Source organism: Macaca nemestrina, chromosome 4 (assembly GCF_043159975.1).
Source record: "Macaca nemestrina isolate mMacNem1 chromosome 4, mMacNem.hap1, whole genome shotgun sequence".
NCBI classification, from domain to species: Eukaryota; Metazoa; Chordata; class Mammalia; order Primates; family Cercopithecidae; genus Macaca; species Macaca nemestrina.
In genome coordinates this window covers 100,355,196-100,381,234 of record NC_092128.1, presented here as the reverse complement: position 1 = coordinate 100,381,234, position 26,039 = coordinate 100,355,196, and the positions used below count along the sequence as shown (strand labels likewise).

General features: G+C 39.4%; 1 protein-coding gene and 1 long non-coding RNA gene across 3 annotated transcripts in view; one reads left to right on the top strand and one right to left on the bottom strand.

Moving 5' to 3' along the window:
- The window catches only part of LOC105475930 (WAS/WASL interacting protein family member 3), a 110,206-nt gene that overhangs the window by 79,135 nt on the left and 5,032 nt on the right, over positions 1-26,039 (bottom strand). Inside the window, exon 2 of one of the 2 annotated variants that reach the window (XM_071094989.1) lies at positions 2,130-2,271. In XM_071094989.1, the coding sequence (XP_070951090.1) occupies positions 2,130-2,219 (90 nt within the window). In that variant the 5' untranslated portion in view covers positions 2,220-2,271. Of the gene's footprint in view, positions 1-2,129; positions 2,277-26,039 lie in introns of both variants that reach the window. The other variant, XM_024790862.2, reaches the window with a different exon arrangement.
- On the top strand, positions 1,892-25,015 carry LOC139362833 (uncharacterized). The gene is made up of 2 exons (XR_011622269.1): positions 1,892-2,031; positions 24,814-25,015. It is a non-coding gene; the product is annotated as an uncharacterized lncRNA (long non-coding RNA).

Below are 26,039 nucleotides of genomic sequence, written 5' to 3'. Positions count from 1 at the left end.
TTCAAGTAATTCTCCCTGCCACAGCCTCCTGAGTAGCTGGGATTACAGGCGCCTGCCATCACACTCGGCTAACTTTTGTATTTTTTAGTAGAGATGGGGTTTCGCCATGTTGGCCAGGCTGGTCTTGAATTCCTGACCTCAGGAGATCTGCCCACCTTGGCTTCCCAAAGTGCTGGGATAACAGGCGTCAGCCACTGTGCCCCGCCAGATGTAAGTTTTAATTACCATCACTGCATAATGCAATTTTTAATTAACAGTATGACATAACACATTTCATTTATTTCTTGTAAGCCATTTAAGATGTATTTTTTCACTAGAGTAAATAGCATTGCTTGACATATCCTTGCATAAATTCTTTTTGGCATTTTTAGGGTTAAATTCTTAAATCAGTCTCAAAAATAAAACTACCTGATTATCAGGGGAAAAACTATGATACATACACATTTACTGTTTTCTTAGAGAAGACTCCAGAAAGACCTGTTTATAACTTTTACTGAGTCCTAGACATTTGTCTGTCACCAGCAATGTTTAAAAAGGATTATTTTCTCAAACCTCCAATAGCATGGGTTTTGTTCAGTTTATTTACTCTGGCTAAATTTATGGGTACATCATGTATTTGCAGTTATTCTAAGTTGTACTTCTTCAGTGCTTGCAAGATCCATATGATAGCTTCATGTGTGTTTACTTACAAATCATCACTTTGCGGCACTGACCTTGAATTTGATTTTGGGTCAAATTCAGCAGTGAAACTTCAATACTTATTCCTATTCTTTGTTTATATTGGTCAGAAAGCTCTCAAATGTAATTTATACTATGTGCTTTCTTTTTACTCTCTTGCAGGGCAAGTGCCAAGGTCCAGGCAGGTCTACGCCCTTGGCACCTCAGATAGGGTCGGTATACAAAACTAACGTCACATGGGGTGACATCTCAGGCATACTCTCACTCTCACTAGGGCCTGTGGTCATGCAGCAGGGGCCGCAGGCTCTCCCTTCATAGCCAACACTCCTCAGGGCCATGTCATCTGCGCATCTGAGGGAGGGCTGCACCTGGTGAGGAGGATGGCAGGGAGGTTCTGTTCCTGGCTTCTGCTGACTTGGCTCACACCATCCCTAAACAGCCCTGTCTCGGCGTGCCGTACCGTCATCTCGCTCATTTTTCCACTGAAAACAGAAGCTGTGGAGCTGGTGCGAGACGTCCTTCACTGAAGTGGTGTGAGGAATGGAGAATGAGTGTGAGAAGTGCTCCTGGTTTTCTTTAGAGGAAAAGTTTGCTGTAAGCATTAAGCACTAGCATTTTTCTGAAACTGTGTGTGTGTGGTGGTGATTTTTGCCCCACAAGGGGACATCTGGCAATATATAGGGCCATTTTTTTTACTGCCAAAATTGTGGAGGGGTGCTACTGGCATCTAGTGGGTAGAGGCCAGGGATGTTGCTAAATATCCTACAATGCATAGGATAGCTCAAACAACAAAAAAAATCTGACCCCAAATGTCAGTGATGCCAAGGCTGAGAATCCCTGTTCCAAAACAAAATGACCACCCTCAGTGGCCCCCTTCTAGATCCAAACCAAACTATGAAACCAAGAGAAAGCGTTCAGCAACACAAACTGAAATAGCCTTGATTCAATCTTGTGTAGATGGGGAAACTTCATGTAAGGATTTTATATTTCGTTGTGGCATTTCCTATTACACTTAGCTTACTAGAGCCTAGTACAAGGGGACGGAAGCTCAAGCTATCATCATCACCATCCAGATTCCACACTGGAACTTGACTTCACAATGCCTCATTGGCTGTGCACTTTGGCATGGCCCCTCACGTAAGGTTTCCAGTGAGACAGAAAGTCACTCAGACTCGTGAGCCTGTACCAAGCAGCAGGCATGAGAAGGGAAATGAGGTAGACATCAGTAGACCAATGAGGTGGAGGTGGAAGCTGCTGAAGAATGGGGAGAGAAATGGCTGAGCCAGGCTGGTTTGGAATCAGACTCTAAACTGCCAGATCCAGCTACCTAAGATGCCACCTGCCACAGGGAAGGTAGGCAGAGCTGCTTCTGAACATTTAAAACCTTCTGCTCAAGTGTATTCAAGCAGTTTATGCTCCACAGCAAATCAATCAGAAAAAAAAGGTCTTACCGGGGGTGCTGATGGTGGGGGAGGGGGAGGAGCCCCCAGAGGTGGGGGTGGCGGAGGCAGAGGAGGTGGTGGCGGCGGTGGCACTGGCATGTGTCACGGTGTTGATATCTCCTGCTTATGAATGGTCCCAAGAGAGTGGCTTCTGCTCTGAAAAAGAGAAAAAGGATGGCTTTAAACTTGGATTTCTTTACTTATATGCTGGAAATGCATATCTTGCAGATATATGCATATTATAGGCAGCTTGATTCTTTCACCTGTTCATTCATTCATTCATTCATTCATTCACTTGTTCATTAATTTATTCAGGGAGTGCCCACTGTGAGGCAAGCCTTGTGCTAAGTGCTGGAGATTGACAAAAGCAGCCAGATTCTAGAGACAATTAGGTGTTAAAACTGATAGAATTTAGCTATTTGTGTCGCAACACAAATAGAATATATATATATATATATATGTATATATATAGCAATTCTTCATTCCATAATAATTTTTCCAGATAACTGACTCCTACCTCTTTAGCATTAAATTTTTAGTTTTATCATTTTCAATCATTCTGCATAGACTCCCATTTTCCTAAGCAGAGCAAATAGAATGAAATGTAACCTTTTCTGAATGTCACAGGCTCCACATGAACTCAGGACGCCAGCTTCGAGCAAGGCTTAGGGCGTTAGTCATTTTCCTGCCTCTTTCTCTTCTGTCAGCTCTTACTTTCCCTGCTATTCCTGTGTCATCATTTCTACACAGCCATCTGGATGAGGACGGGCCACCCCTCTCATCTGCCTAGACTTTCTATCTGGTATTTGCTATGCAGGGGGCTTTTTGGCATGATTCTACAAACATGATTCTGTTTCAAATAGTTAATATTACAGGAGGTCTGATCTCCAGATAAATGTGTGGAGCCTGTATGTGTGCATGCATGTGTGTGTATGTGGGTGTGTGTCTTAGAACCCATAGCAAGGCACATTGCAAGGACTTAAAATCTGTATTAAAGAAAAACGCCATTAGTTTACAAGAATTGGAAAAACCTATATAAGAACCTAAAAGCAATCAAAGCAGAAACTGAAATAAATCTCACACTTGGGCAGGGGTGATTTTGTGTTCCTGCTGTCCCTTTAGTCACTGGAGGACCAGAACAAAGCCTGTCCCTCTGTTATTTCATCTTTAAAATCCTGTGGCATTTATATTTTTTCATGTTAATATTCTTGTCTCCACAGAGGCCAAAAGCATTTATGTAATGTGATGTTTTCTTGTTAGCATAGTCCACTGAATTTTGCTCACCTAATATGTTAGTTTTTATCTTTTTATCAATGGCAATCATGTGACACACTAATCACACTTATTTCTATAATAATCTTCTAAGGTCAGGGCTTCAACGCCCTAGCATACCCCTTTTTATAGATAAAGAAAAGGATGTTCAGAGACATTAACTCTTTTGCTCAAAGTCACCTATACTATAACTAAGCCTTGGGATTGGAACCAAGGCTTAACAGGTTCTAAAGTCCAAGAATATCAGATTTATCATTTTAACCCCTTTTAAGTACACAATTCAGTGGCATTAAGTGCATTCACAATGCTGTGCAACCAGCACCACTATCCATTTCCAGAACTTTTTCATCATGCCAAACAGAAACTCTGTACCCATAAAACAATAACTCCCCACTGTCTCCTCCCCTCAGCCCCCAGTAACTTCTGTTCTACTTTCTGTCTCTATGAATTTGTCTAGTCTAGGTACCTCATATATGTGGAACCATACAATATTTGTCTGTTTGAGTCTGGCTTATTTCATTTAGCATAATGTTTTCAACCTTCATTCATGTTGTAGCATGGATCAGAAATTCATTCTGAATTATTCCATTGTACATATACACCACATTTAGTTGAACCATTCATCTATTGGTGAGTGCCTGGGTTGCTTTCACCTTTGGGGTGTTGTGAGAAATGCTGCTATGAACATTGGTGTACAAATATCTCTTCAAGACCTTGCTTTTCATTCTTTTCAGCGTATATGCAAGAGTGGAATTGCTGGATCTTATGGTACCATCTTTTTTCCCAGCAGGGTTAATCTAAAATTGTATAAAAATTGTAAATGGCATAAAATATGTGTGTCAGTACAACTTTTTTGGGGAAAGAGTCCATCATAGTTTTCCTAAGAGTTCCAAGGAGGTACATAAGCTGATTGTTGTACACAACTACACTTTTCTTACGAAGTATTTCAGGCTCCTTGAAAAAAGGAGCCTGATCATCACTGTGTTACTGCCTCATTCCTTGATATTAAAACAAGAATGGAAAGACAGAAAAAGAAAATACTCATCAGAGTCCACACCATAAAACCGTAGTGAAATTGAGCAGAGATCTCATGGGGTAGTACGTGTTTCTTTCAGGTAACATCTATGTTATTTTATTACTAAAACTAAACTAATGGTGTACTAAGCTAATACACACAATGACATAGGGTCAGACACAGTTAGCATTTTACAGGCTGATGCTAAGGCAACTTGGATGCAGGCCCACAATTTAGTTGGAACAAGCATAAATTATCAGATATTTGTATTTTAACAGTTTCTTTTACAGGAGGCACTGGGTCTATTTTTTTATGATCTTTTATTCAATGGCAAAATATTTTCAGTCAAAAATTTATAGCAAGGATTAAAGAGTTGGTTGAAGTATTAACAGAACAAGATAATATAGAGAGGTCTCATTATATAAGGATCTCATCTTTTAACTAAGACACATGACAGGAGACAGAAATGCTTCCCCTGGCGAAAAACCAGAAAGGGTAGGGAAGAATAACCTTTAAAAACTGAAATACCACTTACCTAAGGGTTTTTTCATTTACTTAAGAAAAAATAACGGTATAGAGAGACTTTAAGGAGAACTGCGGCAGAGCTCTTCCTTTAATCCCTCAGCACATGGCTAGATTACAACTCCCAGTCTCCCTTGCAGTTAGGTGTGACCATGAGACTGAGTTCTGCTTAATGCAATGAAGGTCGAAGTGATGTGCTATTACTTCTGGCTGGTTCAGAAAGACCTTCTGCCCATGACTTTTCTCTTTCTCCACCCATCGACTGGTAGCAAAGGTCCTATGTGTTGGCAGAGTCACAAGATCAAGGAGTCCAGGTCCCTGACTCACCTGTAAGACCACCTGCCAAACACCTGATTAGACTTTACAAATGTGAAAAATAAACTCCCATTGTGTTAAGCCATGAAGATTTTTGAGTTAATTTGTTTTATCCACTAATATTGAACCTATCCAATATAGGAACTAAACAAAATACAGTCAATTCTCATTATTCACTATAGTTATGTTTAGAAAGTTGTCATGAACACAGAGTGTGATGATTACTTTTATGTGTCAACTTAATTGGGCTAAGGGCTGCCCATCTGGCTGGTAGAACATAATTTCTGGGTGTACCTGTAAAGGTGTTTCCAAAGCGGGTTAGCATTTGAATCTGTAGATGGAGTAAAGGTCTCCCTCACCATTGTGGGTGGGAGCCACCTAATCCATTGAGGGCCTGGATAGAACAAGACAACCCATGGCCAAAGACACTAGGAGTCATGTCTGAACAAATCTTATCTAACACTTGTATTTTCTCCATAAGGCACATCGCAGCCTTCTTGGGCTTAAGAATACTAGGCAGCACTTCAAGCACTTCGCTGGGGGCCATTTTAAACTGCAAAACCACCAACAATAAATAAAAAATTTGGAAAAACCGTGGCATCACACAGACTGCGAGAGGGACACTTGTTTATAGGATGAGAGCTGAAACAAGAAGGCAGTGTCCTGTTATTTCAACTCAGCTGAGAACATGCTTGTCAGTGTCTACAGTTTTTCACCACTTTTCACATGCCTGGGAATGACCACAAAAGCACCATGAGTACTGATTTTGGAGTTGCAAATACACTTTAGTGAGTACACGTAGGTGAATTTGCAAATGTAGAATCTGCAAGTAATAAGGATTGGCTGTATACCTTTTTGACTCTCCCACCCAGTAGGTGCTCAGCACTGCACTGGGGACTTCTAAGACGTTTTATGTAATCCTCTCAACCGTGTGGTAGATGCTGATATTTCCATATAACAAATAATCCAACTTTGCCTCAGATAAGTATGCAATTTCTACTAAATTTCAGAAAGATCAGCAGAGCTGAGTTTAAAACCCTGGTTTTTCTGATTTAAAACCTCATTTCTTTTATTTTTGGGACAGAGTCTCACTCTGTCACCCAGGCTGGAGTGCAATAGCATCATCTCGGCTCACTGCAACCTCCACCTCCTGGGTTCAAACGATCCTCCCACCTCAGCCTCCCAAGTAGCTAGGACTACAGGTACACACCGCCACCCCTGGCTAATTTTTGTATTTTTAGTATAGACGGAGTTTTGCCATTAAAACCTCATTTCTACTGCACTGCATTACTTTATTAGCTTGATATGATTCAGGTCAAGTTACATCCCTGATTCCATTTTGCAAAGATTTAAAAATATTTTTGAGACCATTAAGTGAAAGAAACCCCATAAAGGTGACTGTAATTCTTCTGCTTGCTCCTCCCTCACCTGAGCGGCCTTGGTTTCTATCTAGTTCTATCTTCAGGAATGTGGGAATGCTTAGGTGCCACCCAGATGCCGCCTTGCTGAAGTTACAGGGAAGAATTTTTCAAAATCCAGGATTGGAGGATAGTTTTATATGTAGTGTTTGATGGCTGTGAAAGGCTTTTTTTTTTTTTTTTTCAGATACAATAATTAAGCAATTATCTAAAGAAGTATATGTTAAAATCTGACAGTTGAGAATGCTGAGCTCCAGGAAGTCAGGGGCTGCACCCAAGAGCTCTTCAAGGCTTTGTGTTCTCTCGACCCACTTAAAAATGTTGTTTTGCTCTGAAATGTATTTAAAATGTTTAGGATTTAAAGGCCAGATTCTCAAAGGCTTTTATACTTTCTCCCAATTCATGAACTATCTGAAAAACAGCATTGAAATGCACATACAAACACCATTAGAGGGTGGTGAGGGAAACAGAACTAACGACGACTTCCATGGGAGGCCCAAATACAGGAGCTGGTCTCAGAACCAGACGGCCCTGGGCTCTGCTTCCACCTTTCCCTTTTCCTGGCTGTGTGGTTTTGGTCAGGTCCCTTTACCTTACTGGGCCTCCTTTTCTTCATTTGTAAATTAGGAGCTATAATGCTTAATTCTCTTTGTTGTCACTATTAAAACAAACACTGTATATGAAGACACAGTACACTTCCTGACACATACATGGAAGTGATACTTATCATCATAAGTACGTTAAAAGCAGGAGTCAGTTCAGGCCCGGTGGCTCATGACTGTAATCCTATCACTTTGGGAGGCCGAGGCGAATGGATCACTTGAGGTCAGGAGTTCCAAACCAGCCTGGCCAACATGGTGAAACCCCGTCTCTACTAACAACAAAAAAAAAGGTGTGGTGGCAGGCTCCTGTAATCCCAGCTACTTGGGAGGCTGGCTGAGGTGGGAGAGTGGCTTGAATTGGGGAGGCAGATTTTCAGTGAGCCTAGATTGCACCACTGCACCCCAGCCTGGGCAACAGAGCGAGACTCTGTCTCAAAAAAAATAAAAAATAAAAAAGGCGGGAGTCAGATAAATGCCCCAGGACGGGTAGAGAGTGCTAAGGGATAGCATCATCCATTCAAACTTAAGGAGGAGGCACAATAAAGAAACACTTGGTAGAAGTGATCTTATTTTTCACCAGGCAGAGAGGTGAATAGAGGAGTCTGTTCTAGTAAGCAGGAGCAGCAAATACTCAGAGATTCGGAAGTGGGAGAACACAAGCAGCCTGGGAGGCTCTGCATGTGTCAGGGAGAAGAGGAAAAGGCTGCCATGATGGAGGCTCTTCAATGACACTCGGCTATCCTGCAAGCGTCTTCTTCCTTGGGCCGGGGTGCTCATCTGTCTTGTGGTTGCCCACCGTCTTTTGAACACTTACCCTATGCTGGAGGAATTTTCCACATTGTGAGTCTCACCTCCTCCAGCCAGAAGCAGGAACTCCTTCCCCAGCATCCCTTGCCAGTAGGGAGCGGGCTGTGACCACCCACTCAGAGGTGGGCTAGATAACAGGTGAAAGGGCACGGATGGGACATGGCTACAGGACGCGAGCCTGGGTCTGCAGTGGGAGCCCCTGTCAGCATGGATTGGGTGATATTCCATGGGAATACGAGCCCAGTATTGGCCAGAACCCCCTACTTCCCTCTTCCGAAAGCCCCATATCTATCTAGATTTTCGCACAAAGTTCAATTTTGAAATCTGGGTATATAATTTAAAAAGCATTTTTAAAAGCCAGTGGGCCACAGAGCACAGAGCACATCTGCAGGTCGCAGAGGACCTGCACGGCAACCTTTTTAGCGGGAGCTATTCCAGGGTGAGGGTACGGGCGCCCTACTTGATCCCTTTCTTTCCCTACATGATCAGCCTGTCTGTACCCTTCAGAAGTGATGTGGACTGAGCTTGCCTCTCTTTTAATAAAAATTTATATATGTCTGTGTTCCAACCACACTTTGTGAGTTATTTCAGACAGAAAGAACTCATGGTAAGCAATTTTACACACTAGTTGCTCTCGTCAAACTCTTTTTTTCCCCCAAGAGTAGCCTGTGAGAGTACAGCTGTTCACACACAGAAAGTATGCTTACATTTTAAAACATAAACAAGAAAGATTACTGCTACCGCCTGACAAAAGCATGTGGGCTGGGTGCAGTGGCTCATACCTGTAATCCCAGGACTTTGGGAGGCCGAGATGGGTAGACAGCTTGAGCCCAGGAGTTCAAGATCAGCCTGGGCAACATGGCAAAACCCCATCTCTACAAAAAATACAAAAAAATTAGCCAAGTGTGGTGGTGCACACCTGTAGTCCCGGCTACTCAGGAGGCTGAGATGGGAAGATCACCTGAGCCTGGGGAAGTCAAGGCTGCAGTAAGCTGTGATTGTACGACTACAGTCCAGCCTGGGCGACAGAGTGAGGCCCCATCTCAAAACAATAATAATAATAAAATAACACATTTGACTAGGAATCTGCAAACAAGGTACTCTGTGCAATCCTAACTTTGTATGTTTTGACACTGTTCCTCTTTCAAAGAAACACATCCCTTGTTTCTTTGGTTATAAAATGGGGCAGAGGGAGAAGAATAAAGATTTCTCACTTCTGAATGAATGAAGGCTAATAAACCCCATGACACAATATATATCTCATATTATGATCTCAGTAGGGTCCTGCTACCTCTAAGGGTCCATCATTCATCTATTAAAGGTACCTTGTGGCCAGGAAATAGCAGCCCACAAGCCCACATGCAAACGAGATACAAATAAAGGGGTTCTCAGCGTAAATGTAGTAAAGTTTCTAAAGCTGTAAGTAAAATAATAAAATAATTTTATTTTTTAAACTTCTCTCCAGGTGATGATGAGAACGATTTATGATGGTCACTTTCTGTTGTCACTTTCTTGTCACTTAATGAGCAAATTCTCTGGCCACATCTCTCTCCTTGGACTTCCAACCTATGAGATCTCATGCCCCACCTACCACTTCTGTCAGTTAAGACTGTCCTCTTTTTGGCCAAATGGAAGTTGCTGCTCTCACTCTTCTCAATGATATAAACAATCTGTAAATATTTAGCTTTTGTGGGAAGGTGGGGCAGGTTGGCCTGAGTAAGCAGAGAAGCCAGGAAGAGGATTGGGGGAAATCTGATGAAAAAAATCACTGAGCATGTATTTGTGCTCTAGATAACAGTGAAGCAAATTAGCCCTGACACAGCCCTTACTATCTATCAGGCACTGTCCTTAGAGCATTTCATATATTAGCCCTTTTCTAGGCACCACGACACCCCAATGAAATAGATACCATTATTATCTCCATTCTCCAGATGAGGCAATTGAAGGAAGGAGAGGTCAAGGAACTTGCCCAAGGTCACACAGTCTCAGTAGTGGAGGAGTTGGTACTCAAACCCAGAGTGTCAGGCTCCAGAGGCCAGGCTCTTAAGCACCATACTAAGTAAGGTCACTTGTATACAAATGACTTTCATGGTTTTTGCAATAGCCGCATACCACCTAAACTCATATTTATTCAACATTTACTATATATCAAGTCATGCTTTCAGTTAAATAAGTTTATTTTGGAAAATAAACTTTATTATCATAAATGGAAAACCAATACCACTTGGTTTGTAATAATGGGAAGTAATAATAAGAATAAATGGAAGGTAATAATAAGAATAAATACAGGATCTCAGGAAGAATAAACACTTGGAAGGTAATAAAAAGAAAGAAAGTAATAATAAGAATAAACACAGCCATTATTTAAAAATGTTTATATACTCTCTAAACTCATCTCCAGTTTCCCCAGCAACACCTAAACCAGGCTTTGGGGAACAGTGATCTAGGTGGTATTTACCAAACTCCAGTCGAGGGTGAGTCACCGGAGATCTTGTTAAAATGCAGATTCTGGTTCAGCTGATTCAGTAGGTCTGAGTTGGGGCCTGGGATTCTGCATTTCTAACAAGCTTCTGGGTAAGGCCAACACTGTGCATCTGGGGCCACGCTGAACAGCTCTCCAATGTGGAAGGCTGTAAGAAAGGCACCATCTCCGCACAGACCTACTGAAGCAGAATCTCTGGGAGCATCTTATCTACAGGGGGGTTTTATGCTCGCTAAAGTTTGAAGAACCCTGCTCTAGAACATCAAGGATGATGAAAGCATTCTGTCTCCCATTGAGTCAGAAGTTGTGGCCTCTACTGAAAAGGCTCATTTTCATGTAGATTCATTTAATTTCAGCAGGCTGGGTCCATGCAAATAGCTACTGTACTTGGAATTGATTATGACATACAAAGTGAAAGGGAAACCATCGCTCTCACACAGGCGATATGAAGGACTTCTGACACCTGAGAAACACCAGCCCAGACATTGGCTCCAGAATCTGAATTGGCTCAGCCCTAACTGGGTATTATAGTTAATTATCTGCTGAAGTGTTGAAAAGATTAATGTGGGTTTGTGTATGTGAATTCTAAAATGGAAACATACTTTAACCACATCTAATATGAAACCTAGTATGTCGCACATTCTAAGAAGAGCTCATAAATTGGTTTTCTTTTATAGGACTCTTATTGAAATGCAGATTTGTTCCCAGATCATTCATTGAATTCATTCTAATTTTTGAACAGTATTTGGTGAAAGGAAAAATGAAGATATTAATGATATTTATCACTGACTCAGGCATTTAAATTAGGGCTGAGTTCCATAAAAATTGTTATAAGTGTGGCTTCCAAGGGTGAAAGGAGAAAATATTGATTTCCTGTCTTTCTTTTCTTTCATCCTTGAATTAATTAAGATAAGAACTGGGCTTATTAAAAATACATAATATTAGTCACACATTCACGAGTAAGCTTCATTTTATATAACAGTTATGCTTCTAAAATAGGGTATCTCTAAGTTTTGGAAAATCAAGGTAAGCCTTAAGCATAAATAAGGAGCTTAATATTTTTTCCTTCAACTTTTAAGTTCTGGGGTACATGTGCACGGTGTGCAGGTTACACAGGAAAACACATGCCATAGTGGTTTGCTGCACTGATCAATCCATCATCTAGGTATTAAGCCCAGTATGCATTAGCTAAAGGGAGTTTATTGTTCAACAGAAACTTACAATTAGTATCATAAAATAATGAGCCATCTTACAAAATGAATGAGCACCTCTTTATGTTATGATGCTAGATTTTATACTAATGGTGTTTTTTTACTTTCTTAAGGCTAAGGTGGTAACTTTTCATGTTGTACGTACTCCAAAAATGCTATTATTCCAAAAATCATTGAGGAAATAATGTGCAGATGGGAGGTGGTATGGCGTACAAGAAGAAACAAATCCTTTCTTTCCAAGTTTTGGGTGTGACTTTAGATTAGTTTAAGTACTTTAACCTTATTCCTACTGCTCCAGGACAAGCAGATTCTGATGCCCTGGCTCCCTCGTCCAGTTTGAAGTTAGGCTAAAAACTCAAACAGCCTGCAGCAAGGAGCCTCCCTCACCTCACCCACCAGGCAGATTCCTTCCTGAGGCAGCCAGTACATCACTGACAGCCAAGTCTCACAAATCGACTGGCAGGTGTCACCTCTCAGTGTCCATGACATCACTCCCAGGTTTAACACGTACTCCTCTCTAGACTACTTACTATGAAGTCAAACTCCACATCTCATCATCCACTGCGTTCTGGGCCTTCTCCATTTTACCCACATCACACTGTTGACATTTTCTTATGTCCTTTTTTTTTTTTTTAAGAAAAATACATCTCTAAGTCTTTGCCCATGGTATTCAGGCTGCAGGTCAGGGCCTTCACCATCTGGAAAATACCTACTAACCTGCAAAACAGTGTTCAGGTGCCAGCTTCTCTGCATTGACTTTCTCCTCCCTTTGGGAGGGCTAACTGCCCCTATAGCACTTTGCACTTTGGTCATACTTCTATTATGGTACTAGGCACTCTGGCAATTTTATTCTTCTTTTTCATTTTTGTTTTGCTTTGTTTGAGACGGAGTTTCGCTCTGTCACCCAAGCTGGAGTGCAGTGGCATGATCTCGGCACACTGCAAGCTCTGCCCCACCAGGGCCAAGCAATTCTCATGCCTCAGCCTCCAGAATAGCTGGGATCACAGGCATGGGCCACCATGCCCGGCCCTATTTCCTTTTATATGTCTCTGTGTCCCACTTCACTGGACCATGGGCTCCTCAAAGGTTCAAAGATAGGGACTATGTCTTTGGGATATTGGTATTGCCAAGGCCAAAAGTAATGCTGAATGCCAAATACCGTTGCCTTGGTGTATTAGTCTGTTCTCGCATTGCTATAAAGAAATGCCTGAAACTGAGGAATTTATAAAGAAAAGAGGTTTAACTGGCTCACAGTTCCGCAGGCTATACAGGAAGCAAAAAGGCATCTGCTCCTGGGGAGGCCTCAGGGAACATTTACTCATGGCAGAAGGCAAAGTGGGAGCAGTGTCTACATGGCAGAAGCAGGACTGTGGTGGGGGTGCCACACACTTTTAAACAACCAGATCTCGTGAGAACTCACCATCATGAGAGCAATGATGAGGGGATGGCGCTAAACCATTCATGAGAAACCGCCCACGATCCAATTACCTCTCACCAGGCCCCACCTCCAACACTGGGGATTACAATTCAACAGGAGATTTGGACAGGGATACAAAAATCCAAACCATATCAGTTGGTACTGAGATTTTTTTTATCAAGGCAATGGCATATAATTGGCAGGAATCAGGCTCCCGCAAAAGATGGAGACAAACCTTGTTAGCAGAACATTAAGAAAGTTCTATGTGAATCTAGAAATGAGATATCATCCTAATGATTATTAAAGAAAAATATTACAAACTAAAAGAGGGAAGAGAAGTGTCAAAGTTTCTGTCCAATGGCAGACCTCAATATCGGCGTGGGAATAACATGTATTCTGAATGTTGGGTTCTCCCAGGAGATGGAGGTTGCAGTGAGCCAAAATCATGCTACCACACTCCAGCCTGGGTGACAGAGTAAGACTCAATCTAAAAAAAAAAAAAGGAATCTTTGGTTCTCAAAGCTTACAGTGCTCACTAGAAAAGCCTTTGCTGGCATGATGGAAAGCAAGGCAATCAAAGAGAAATCATTTGATAGTTGGAAAACTGGTCTCTAGTTCTGGCTTTAATTCCCATCTATTTCTTCATCAAGAAAAAGGTAGAGTGTTTATTCTTTCCTAAGTTGTATAAATACGAGGAGCAAAGGAGTACTGCTTTAAGACAAATATTAAAGAAATTAAAAATTGCATATGATCCTCTCCAAAAAACAAAGTTCTTCCAAATGTAATTTTTTTAAGTAAGGATATGGTGGCTTCTTGGAAATGGAAGTGGTCTTACTAAAGGGCAGCAGAGAGGAGGCAGCTTGCTTTTAGATTTCTAGATTTAAAAACCCACTTTTCAAAATAAAGTTCAAGAAGGTCTTCCAGTTTTAAGATGGTAAAAATATCTGTTTCTTCCCTTTCTTGGAAATCATCTCAAGATAATAAAGAAAAAGAAAATTTTCTTTGATAAAACTGTATCTCCATAACTCTGCACTTTAATGAATGAGACAGGATGGTTCATTGCCCAGGATGGTCTAATACAGGGTGTGGATATGCTGTAGAGGATACATTTGTGGCTGTAAGCCTCAGACAAAGCCTGCAGAGCACTGCTCTCCAAAGTGGGAAGCATTAGCTCCTTGGAGAAGAAAAACCATCAACTCTTGTTTAGAATAACAGAAAAGGGTGTGTAGGATGGCAGCAGGACTGATCTTAGACCCTAGACCCACCAGGGAGCAGGGAAGATGGCAAAGGCAAGGCATTTCTATAGGAGCATTCTAGGAATGAGGTAGGCCAAGAAGACAGTGAGTCTTGGGCAACCTTAAAGCTACCCACCTCTATTGACTGGGGAATGGAGGGTCCAAAATTATTTGCAGGCACAGATACAAATGTGCATTTCAATGAGTCTTAGAACACACATACTTCGCTCTCTCTCTGTCATAAGGAGTTCCTCCCTAAGCCAAAAAGAATTCTTGCTGGTCTGGAACTTGCCATGGTCATTTCCTCAAGTAAATCGGAAAATAGTTGGTCCAAGAAGAGTTCATCTCATTTCAAGATGAATAATGAAAAAGAGAATCAATATAAGATCTACACAAAAAAAAAGAAACTAAGAAAAAAGTAGGGAAAGGAATAGGAAAAGAATGATGATAAGTGAAGAACATTTACTAGAAAAAATACTGCTGTAAAGCAGATGAATGCTGTGACAGGAAATACAATTATTAACTCAAAGAATTGAATGAAATAATTAACCCTTTGAAACAAGGACTCAAAGAAAAGAGATAAGGACTCTGAGAATATCTAGCAAAATAATAGAGGACGAAAAATATCATGGCAGAAGTAAAAGAGAAAAATGAAGAACACACTAGAAGAAGCCCAAAGAAAACAGGTATTGTTGAAAACACACTGAGTACCATGGAGGATTGAGAAAAATGAGCAGAATGAAATGTAAATTGACAAAGAATTTAAAAGGATTAGAGAGAAATTGCTAGATATGGAAGACAAATGAAAAAGATAACTGGTTTTCCTGAGTAAAAGACATAAACAAATGGAAGAGAATAAATATTCGAACACATAATACCAAGCATATAATTTAAGAAAGCTTTTCAAAACGAAGATTTAATTCTATACATTTAAAGGTACAAGGCAAGGCACAGTGGCTCATGCCTGTAATCACCACACTTTGGGAGGCCAAGGTGAGAGAATCACTTGCACCAGGAGTTCATGAGCCTGGGAAACACAGGGAGACCCTGTCTCTACAGAAAAATTAAAAAATTAGCGGGCATGGTGGCATGTGTCTTGTCCCAGATACTTGGGAGGCTGAGATGGGAAGATTGCTTGAGGCCAGAAGGTGAAAGCTGCAGTGAGCTGTGATCAAACCATAGCACTCCAGCCTGGGTGACAGAGCGAGATCCTGTCTCAAAAGCAAATAAATCAATTTATTAATAAATAAAACAAAGGGTCTATGATATCCAAAGGAAAATCATATAGTTTTGGAGACATATTAGCCATGCCATCATATCCCAGAGTAACAATGTGTGATGTAAAAGTTTATATCCAGCCAAACTGTCTTTGTAGTAAGAAGGCAAGTGGCAAATGTTTTTAAACACGCAAAATGTGTGTTTCTTGAATTTGTATTGAAGTTACCACTACAGGAAAAATGTCAGCCAATCAAGAGCTGAGGAGAGAAAGTGGGACAAAGAAATGGCAGTGAGTATTGAATTAACGGCTGAATCAAGACTGAAACAGCTATGGAAATATGCTATCGGAAAGGAAGGGAACTACTATTAATCAAGGAAAAATGGAAAAATGTAACTTGCAAAAGTTATCAGGTAAAAAGGAAGACAAAGTGGAGATATATGCATGCTGATTACTTAGCTATTATATTGAAGCATAATACCTTTAAAGTTAATAAATCAAAATATCTTTAAAGAGAATAAATTGTGTATATTTCTCACAGGAGTATAAGTCAAGTATATTAAAAGGCTTAGTTTTGGAAAAACTAAAAAAAAAGTGATTATATCAACTAGAATGTTAAAAAGGAGGTTTGGAAAGGGATAGAGGAGAGGTGGGAAGAAGTGGATATTCAGTATGACTTCTGTTGGGGAACCACTGGGTACTCTCTAAATTAAAAGAAACAACAACAGAGAATTATTATCATTATAAAGGGAACAGCTAGAAGAACTAAAGATAGGACACATCTCCCAAATGAATTACATGGGCACAAAGTAAGGAAAAAAATAGATCATTAAGTGACATGTAAAAAAGCAAATTAAGCAATAAAAAATAGAAAACAGAATACATAGCAAAAATGATAACAAACATATCTGTCATATCAATACACATAAATAGGTAGAGCTCACATATTAAAAGAAAAAGCCCTCAAACTGGACCAAATTCAACTATATACTGTATAAAACATACACACTTAATTTCAAACACAGAAAATTAAAATCAGCATAAAAACCATTAAACAAGGCAAAGAAAGATTCTTTATAATGGCAAAGGGAATAATATACAAAGTTCGAGTTAGCAGCCATGAATATCTATGTTCCAAATAGCAGTAACAAAATTAATAAAGCAAAGCTACAGGATATTATTCAAGGAAAAGCAGGCAAAACTATATTTGGATCAAGACTTTCATGGGCTATCTCTCTGTCCATATCATACTTAGTGGACATATCTCTCTGTCCATATCACATTTACAAAAAAGTAAGGTTTTAAAATATATAAATAAAATAATTGCAAGGTAGGGGGAAATATGTGACTATACATTCTTTTTTTTTTTTGTTATACTTTGAGTTCTAGGGTACATGTGCATAATGTGCAGGTTTGTTACATATGTATACTTGTGCCATGTTGGTGTGCTGCAGCCATCAACTCATCAGCACCCATCAACTCATCATTTACATCAGGTATAACTCCCAATGCAATCCCTCCCCCCTCCCCCCTCCCCATGATAGGCCCCGGTGTGTGATGTTCCCCTTCCCGAGTCCAAGTGATCTCATTGTTCAGTTCCACAAGAACAGAAAACCAAACACCGCATGTTCTCACTCATAGGTGACTATACATTCTAAATACAGAAGACACACATTAAAGTGTCCCTAAACTAGCCATGGAAGGGACTATATATTAGCTGTAAATAGTGCAAAGAAAATCTCAAAAATTCTAAAACATAGAAACAGAACAGACAATATTTTCTGTTCACAATGCTATCAAATGACAAAAATACAAAGAAAACTTTAAAACTCTATTAACTAGAAACTTTTAAACTTTATTTAACAGCTCTTGGAACAAAAAGATATGAAAACCAAACTTAATGTGTACTGAGAAAATAAGGATAATGAAAACATTGCATATCAGAACCTATGGAATGCAGCTAACAAAAAATTCAGAGCAAAAGTCATAGCTGTAAGTAACTATATTTATAAAACAAAGAATAAAAACTCTCGAGAAGCATGAATAACAATAATATAAATCTAAAGGAAGCAGAAGGGAAGGAATTCACATTTATTTGTGAATTTTTAAAACCAGATATTTAGGAATTAGAAAAAAAGATAAATTTTTAAATGAATATATCTAAAAGCTTAGTCTCCGAAAAACAAAAAACAATAAAATAAGTAATCATCTTACCTTAACTAAATGAGGGGAGGGAGAAAGAGAAAGCACAGATACACAAAATAAAACAAGAGACAGGGAAAATAATGATAGAGAAGACGCTAAAAGATTTTGCTGAAATCTAGGTAAAGAAATCTGAAAGCTTGGATTGAAATAGACAACTATTATGAAGAGCTGAATATGAAAATACGAGTTAATCAAGTGACCAAGACAAGAGAGAACATCTAAACAGAAGAAATAGTGAAAGTTGTCAAAGATCCACCACAAAGAAGTGTGAAAGATAGATGACTGAATTCTGCCCAATCTCTAAGAAGCAGTTAATTACCACGTAGCAGTCAGATCCAAACCTGAGAAAGAATAGAACAAATAAAAAAGAAAACTACTGATCAATCTCATTTATGAATATGGAGGAACAAAATAATAAGCATAAATAAACAGAATTCGGCAACACACTAAAAATAATACATGCCAACCAAGTAGGGTTTAAATGCAAAGATGTTTTAATGCTAGAAAATCTATTGATATGACTCACTATACTAGGGGCATGAAACAAGAAAATCGTACAATCATCTCCATAGCTGCCTCCAAATAGCTATAACATAACTTAAAATACATTATGGCAAATGGAGAAAGACTAAACAAATTCCAATTAAAGTCAGGAACAAGACAAGAATGTCCACTATTGTCACTACTAGTTATCATTATCCTAGAGCTAGTAGTCAATTCAATTAGATAAAAGAAAGAACTAAATTGTATAATAGTTGAAAAGAAGGAGGCTCAATTATCATGTTTCCCCCCAAGTAATATGGGAATATACATGGAAAACCTAAGAGACTCTGTAGAAAAATTATTTTAATTATTTTTTAATTTTTTGAGACAGAGTCTTGCTCTGTCTCCCAGGTTGGAGTGCAGTGGTGTGATCTCAGCTCACTGCAAACTCCACCTCCCAGGTTCAAGCGATTCTCCTACTTCAGGCTCCCAAGTAACTGGGACTATAGGCACGCACCACCACACCCAGCTAAATTTTGTATTTTTACTAGAGATGGGGTTTCGCCATGTTGACCAGTCTTGAACTCCTGACCTCAGGTGATCCACCCACCTCGGCCTCCCAAAGTGTTGGGATTACAGGCTTGAGCCACTGTGCCTGACTGGAAAATTATTTTTATTAATAAGATAATTTAAAAAGGTAGCTCTTCAAAACCAATACACTCCAAAAAGTATCCCTGTATTTAAACAATAACTGCCAGAAAATATTGTGAGGAAATAATTGTGTTCACAATAGCAACTTTAAAAAAGTATACCTAAGTGTAAACTTAACAAAGTATGCACAGACATGAAATAAAACTTCAAAACATTACTGAGAAACAGTGAAGACGTGGAAAAACACATTTTAGTCTTGGGTAGGAAGACTAAATATCATACAAAAGTTGATTTTCTCTATATCAATATATAAATGTAGGGTGATCATAATGAAAATACTAACTTGTTTCCTTTTTATAAGTACTCAAGGTGACTTCAAAGTTTACATGGAAAAATAAAATCATTGGATAATAAACAAATGATGAAGCCACATTCATTAAAACCATTTGGTATTGCTATATGGAGAATCAGTAATGGTAATAGACCTGAGAGCCTGGAAATTGACCTAGGTATTTTTGGAAATTTTGGTTATTATTTAAAAAAAAAACCCATTGGATATCAGTGGGGAAAAGATGAGTTATTCAACAAAAAGTATTGAGTAAATTGGGTAGTAATCAGGAAAAAAATAAAGTTAGGTAACAATGTAAGGATCTCATGCCTCATATTAAATTCCAAGGAATCAAATTTTTAACTTCTAAAAAAGGAAATTATAATCATACTAAACATATGACAGAATTTTTAAAATCGACAGGTCAGAAAGACCTTTCTAAAAGGTATAAAAGAAAAGGTTTCTGCAAAGCAATAAATACATATCTATATACATAAAACCACATTAAATAAAGCCCAAAGTCATACTACAAATTGGAGGGAAATTATATTAAAATAAGTCATATTATAAACTGGGGGAAATTACAGTAAAATAAAAATTACAGTAAAATGGCTGTTTTATCTTCTGTATAAGGTGTTCCTACAATAAAAATCAATAACCTAATAGAAAATACACAAATGGGCCTAAACAGTTCACAGATAAGGAAACATAAATGGCAATTAAACACATTCAAAGACCCTCAACCTTATTCCTCATGAGAAAACGCAAGTCAAAACCACAATCAGATACCATTTTCACCTGTCAAACTGGCAAAGATCAAAAGTTTGATACGTATCTGTTGGAGAGAGTGCAGGGAATCCGACAATTATTGGTAGGAATATAAATTCGTACAACTTCTGTGAAGGGTAATGGGCAAATGTAGCAACATTTAAAGATTCACATTTCAATTCTAGGAATTTATCTTACTGATCTTTCTCACGTGTGAGAAATAATTTGTACAGTGACAAAAATTGCAGCATTTGTTTTAATAGGAAAAGGCTGGAAATAGTGTATATACCTGTCAACTGAGAACTAATTATTAAATTATGGTTCATACATTATACTGACATACTAGGTAGCTGTCACAAAGAATATGGCAGCCCTATATGTATGAACCTGGAATGATCTCCAGGTTGTGTTACGTGAAAAAAAGCAGGCAGCAGAAAATGTATATAGAATGAGTTTGCAGCTGGGCATGGTAGCTCATGCCTGTAATCTCAGCACTTTGGAAAGCAGGGGCAGGAGGATTACTTGAGGCCTAACATTCAAGACCAGCCTGGGCAACAAAGCAGGTCCCTATCTCTACTAAAAAGAAAAAAAAAAAAACAAAATTAGCTGGTGTACCTGTAGTCTCAGCTACTCAGGAGGCTGAGGCTTGAGTTCAGGAGTTGGAGGCTGCAGTGAGCCATGATCAGGCAGGCCACTGCACTCCAGCTGGGCAACAGAGAGAGACTCTGTCTCTAAAAAAATGATGATGATGATGATGATGATGATGCTGGGCAACAGAGAGAGACTCTGTCTCTAAAAAAATGATGATGATGATGATGATGATGATGATGATGATGATGCTGGGCAACAGAGAGAGACTCTGTCTCTAAAAAAATGATGATGATGATGATGATGATGATGATGATGATGATAAAAGAATGAGTATGCCTTTTCTCTGGAAGAATGCATAACTAGGTGGTCTGAGGATAGAGTATAGGAAATATTTTACAGTGAATATCCTTTCTACCCTTGTTGAAGTATCATGTGCATTATTACTTATTCAAAAAATTAATAAGCAAAAGTTTAGGATTACCACCTCAGAGAAACATTTTATTTGGGACAACTGTGAAGAAGTATTTTTAAAAGTATTTTGAACTATCTGAATTAGGAGATCTCTTTACACCTAAAAGGCAAATATAAAGAAAGAAAGAAGAAGATTAAAATGATCTTGATGATTTGGTCCAAATGAGCAGCTGCTGGAGCCATCGAGAGTAGGACTCAGCACTGAGGGTGGGATTTGCTGTGCTGGCCTTGCACACAGACTTCCTGGGACAGCTGAAATCACCACTACAGCCATCCACAAGTTAGAGGCGACTGACCAGGTGCACTAGGAAAATAGGCAAGAGCAGAATAAAATAATTCCCCCCAAACCAGCCATAACCCCTACGGTTTAATTCTTCTGTTATCACATGGTTAATGCACAACAAGGAATGGTTTTAAGACATGATGCTCTATTAGGCATGGATCATTTGTAAGTTGGTTCCAGCTGTAACTGACCCTTGTCATCCATTACCTGTGAGAACACAAGCATGCTGGCGAGAAGGTGCACATGTCTGAAATAACATGTGGGGACTCTAGTCCCCCAGCCACAAAATACTGCACCCATAGATCCTATGGACAGGTATCTTGGCCCGTCTTTTTTAGACATATGTAGTTCATACAGATACTGTCAAAATAATTGCAGATCAAACACCATCTCTTAAAACTCACTGAGCATGCATGCATGCCAGGAAGGACAAGAGGCATAAACCCAGGCCACTCTAGCCTTCCTTCTATATCTGCAGTCAAATTTCTAACCTCAAGACATACACATTTGGGTGAAAACCAGGACAACAGCAACAAAGAGTGAAGCAAAAGCTTTTAAAATGTGGGAAAAGTGAATTTGAAACTCAGGAAAAAATGGTTGCTCACTTGTCTTGTCTTACTGTTTTTGTTTTGCTTTGTTTTGTTTTGTTTTTGTTTTTGTTTTTTTGTCTCCTCTGACTGTGTATTTCCAAATAGCCTGTCTTCAAGCTCACTAAGCTTCTCTTTTTCTAGGTAGTTGTCTTACCTATTTCTGAAGCTACTTTATTTTTTCTCTGAATCACTGGAGAGAAGCATGACTGAAACAAAAATGTTTCATTGAAACGTTTAAACGAGTGTTAGAATAAACGGAAGCTTTAAGGGACACCAGAGACTTAAAATTGACTCCTGTTGTTAAAAGGAAGAAGAAAGTACACTTCTGATTCTTTTCCTTGGTTCTACCATGTGAGGGGAAAATGTCCCTTCTTCTAATAGGGTGGTAATAACTTACATCAGCCACATAGGAAAGGGGCCAGTTTCATTTTTGACTACCACTTAATTCCCTGGGCAGTCATGGTTGGTGCTTCAATACTGATGTACATGGTTGGGAGGGTGCTCTGTTAAACAGTTCACTAAGAAAAACAATAGTTCACATGTACTGAGCATATTCCCTACACTAGCAATTCTGATTGTCACTTACACAACTATCTCTCATCCCCTAAAACAACTCTTCACAACAGACGTTATCATCCCCATTTCACAGGTGAAGAAATGAAGACTCAAAGACATAACGTAATCACCCAAGATCAAATAGCTACGATGTGACAAAATCAGAACAAACCCAAGTGAATTTGGTCCCAAGCCTGTGTGTTTTCCATGACTCTCCAGCCCTCAACAAGCACATCAGTCTCTGCACAGTCCATGCAATGCAGCAAATACCGTACTGAGCTTCTTCTACCTGTTAGGCACTAAGCTAGCCATGCAGCGAAACTATAAACACGAGTAGCAGGTAATCAATAAATGTTTGATGAATAAATAAATCCATAGCTACATGGTTCCTGCCCACAAATGATAGCTTGTAACACTTACTGAGGGTTACTATGTGCCAGGCACTTTTGTAGGAGAAGGCAGAAAAGGAAGGGGGGAGAAAAAAAGAATAATAAAGCACAGGGTATACAAGAAAACACAAAATAAGTTCCAGTATATGAGTAATCATAATAACTGTAAACAGATTATTAAATTCATTTTGGGAGGTGGAGGTGGACGGATCGCTTGCCTAGGAGTTCGAAACCAGCCTGGCAAACATGGCAAAACCCCATCTCTACTAAAAATACAAAAATTAGCTGGGTGTGATGGCACGTTCCCATAGTCCCAGGTACCTGGGAGGCTAAGGCAGGAGGATCACCTGTGCCTGCGTGGTTGAGGCTGCAGTGAGCTGGGATAGTACCATTGGACTCCAGCCCGGGTGACAGAGCGAAACCCCGTCTCAAAAAAAAAATTCTCTTACCAAAAAGTCCAAATATTATAAGATTCCATTTATAGGAAATGTCTATAGAAATAAAAAATAGATTAGTGGTTATCAAGGATTGAGGGGAGGGAGATGAGAAGCTACTGTTAACAGGTTTCTTCTTGGGGTGATGAAAATGTCTGGAATTAAATAATGGCGATGGTTGCACAACTGTGGAAATTCTAAAAGCCACTGAAATTGTGTATTTTAAAACGCTGAATCTTATGGTATGTGAATTATAGCTCAATAAAACTGATTTTTAAGAAAAAAAACTGTTGTAGCATTATTAATATCATGACAAAAGAATCCAGGGCAAAAAATATGAATAGAAATACAAAATAGTTTGGAAGCATACATGAAAATTGACTTAATTGTGCCATAAGTTATGGATAAGTAAAAAGTGTCAGAAAGTCTGAGCCAGGCCTTCCATGACTGAAGCAGAGGAGGGTATGAGCAGAGTCCTGCCCTGTGTGAGTGCATGGGCGCTGTGGCTTGGGAGTTGTGGCAGGAAGCTCACAAGGCCAGGCTGTCAAGAGCTGGGCTTTTGGACCTTATTTTGTAGGTTTTTAAAGACAGGAAAGATGTTGTTAGACATTTGTGTTCTAAAAACAGCACCGTGGGGCTATATGTGGAAACTGAATTGTAGGGAGAGGAAAGAGCAAACAGGTATATCAATTTGGGGACCCACATGAGTAAGGATGGGTATTTATTTAAATCAGAGTAATGGCAATGGGATAAAGCCAAGGAGGAAATCAGATTGGATGTCTGGGATGGGGAACAAGAGAGAGCCTGGGGTGACCCTTTTGCTCCTTGGTGGTCAAGACAATGTAGTGTTAAACAAGGAGACGGAGGAGAGAGTGGGAAGTGGTGATCAATGAGCAGAGATAATAGATTTTAATTCGAAACATTTTGAGTTTGAGGTACTTTTGGCAAATGGAAATTTAGATCTGAAATTGAGAGAAGAAGCAAGGCTGGCAATAGCGATTTAAGAATCTTTACACAGGCAGTTGGGTGCATTTCATTCTCTAACACTAATGCCATGAAGATCTAGAAAAGTACAACATTTAAAATTACTGAGTCACCTTCTGTAATTTCTAATTAAATCAGAGACATGGCTAACAATGGAAGTCAGTCAGATGGCTGATACTGCTAGCTGCCTACTCAATAACCATTCCCTCTTCTTCCTCACAGCAGAATCCCTAGTTTGAGTGATGGAGTTGCAATTTACCCAGCTAAAAATATTTGATTTCTCAGACTCTAATATATTTAGAACAACCCTGTGACACTGTTCTGGCCAATGAGATGTAGGTGGAAGTCCTAGGGAGTGCGTCACTTGCTGAATAACAAGGTATAACCTCACTAATAGAAGGACGTTAATTCTTTTATTTATTTGCACCTTCCCTTGTCTTCTTGCCTAGACTGCAGATGGAAGCCTAGAGATACCGCAGCCATATCATCATCATGAGGCAACCAGATTTAGGATGAAGTCCTATAGGCTAAGTGTGGTGAAGCAGGAAGATGGATGGACACCGGTCTCAGATAGCTCCTGCACAGGCCCCAGACTGTCTTTCTTGGGAGTCTAATTCCACAAGACAAATAAACAAATCTGTTTAAGCCAGATTCGGATGCGTGCACTGGTTTGGCGTTGTTTACTTTGGCAGCTGATACAATTCACATCTGGATATATATATGGGAGTGGGGGAGCTAAAAAGACATGAGCACGATTATTTCAATAATAAAAAATGTTTAAAAAATAAAATATTTATGCTTTCTAGCACTGGATTTTTCTTTTTCCAAATAGGTGATAAAATTTTGCAGCTAAAGAGAAATTATGGACTGCCAGGATTAAGAAAATTCATGAATACATAATCATCTGTTAATGAGTACATGATGTGCACAATGACACCCTTTGGACTTTTCCTGGATGAGGTAAACTGATCTGGCTCATTTAAATGACTTCAGCCAGAGCCAAAGTTCTTAAAGATGAGATTGTTCACTACCTGACTCTCACAAGAATTACAATCTTTGGAAGGAAGACTCTGGCTCTTCCAGGCACTCAGTAAGCATAGCTAAGAATACAGAATGTCCCTGAACCACAGTGTTTTGGCCCTGCAAAGAGCTTTTACTGAGCTGTGTGGGATTATGCCTCCGGAACTGCAGTCAATAAAGTTCTAGGAAACACTTACTTTTGCCTTCTACCACAACACTTCCATTGTCTTTATGGCAGGGATGATGTTGAAGACTTAGGTCTCTATGGCAACAGTGAGTGCATTGAAGACCTGCCAGGAGAAAGTTATCCCAGGTTTCAGGACCAGGAAAAGCTGTGTAACTGATCTGTTTTTATCTCATGGTCACTGTGGATCAGGTAACTATTTATGTTTTCTTTTTTGTTTTGGCTGCTGGGAAGCTCTGGCAAACTTTTACTCCCATTTCTGGAAACTATCCACAACTTATGATCTATTCTGGTTCTGTAAATTACCTCTGATTTTATCTCACTTTCTAACCCACGTGTTCCCTTTACCTCAGTTTCATTATCTATTAATTTTATTTTGTTTACTATCTATTTTTGTAAACTCCTTGAACACTTTATGGAACACGGAACATTTAAGGCAAACAATTTTTAAAAGCATCAGATCATCATCAT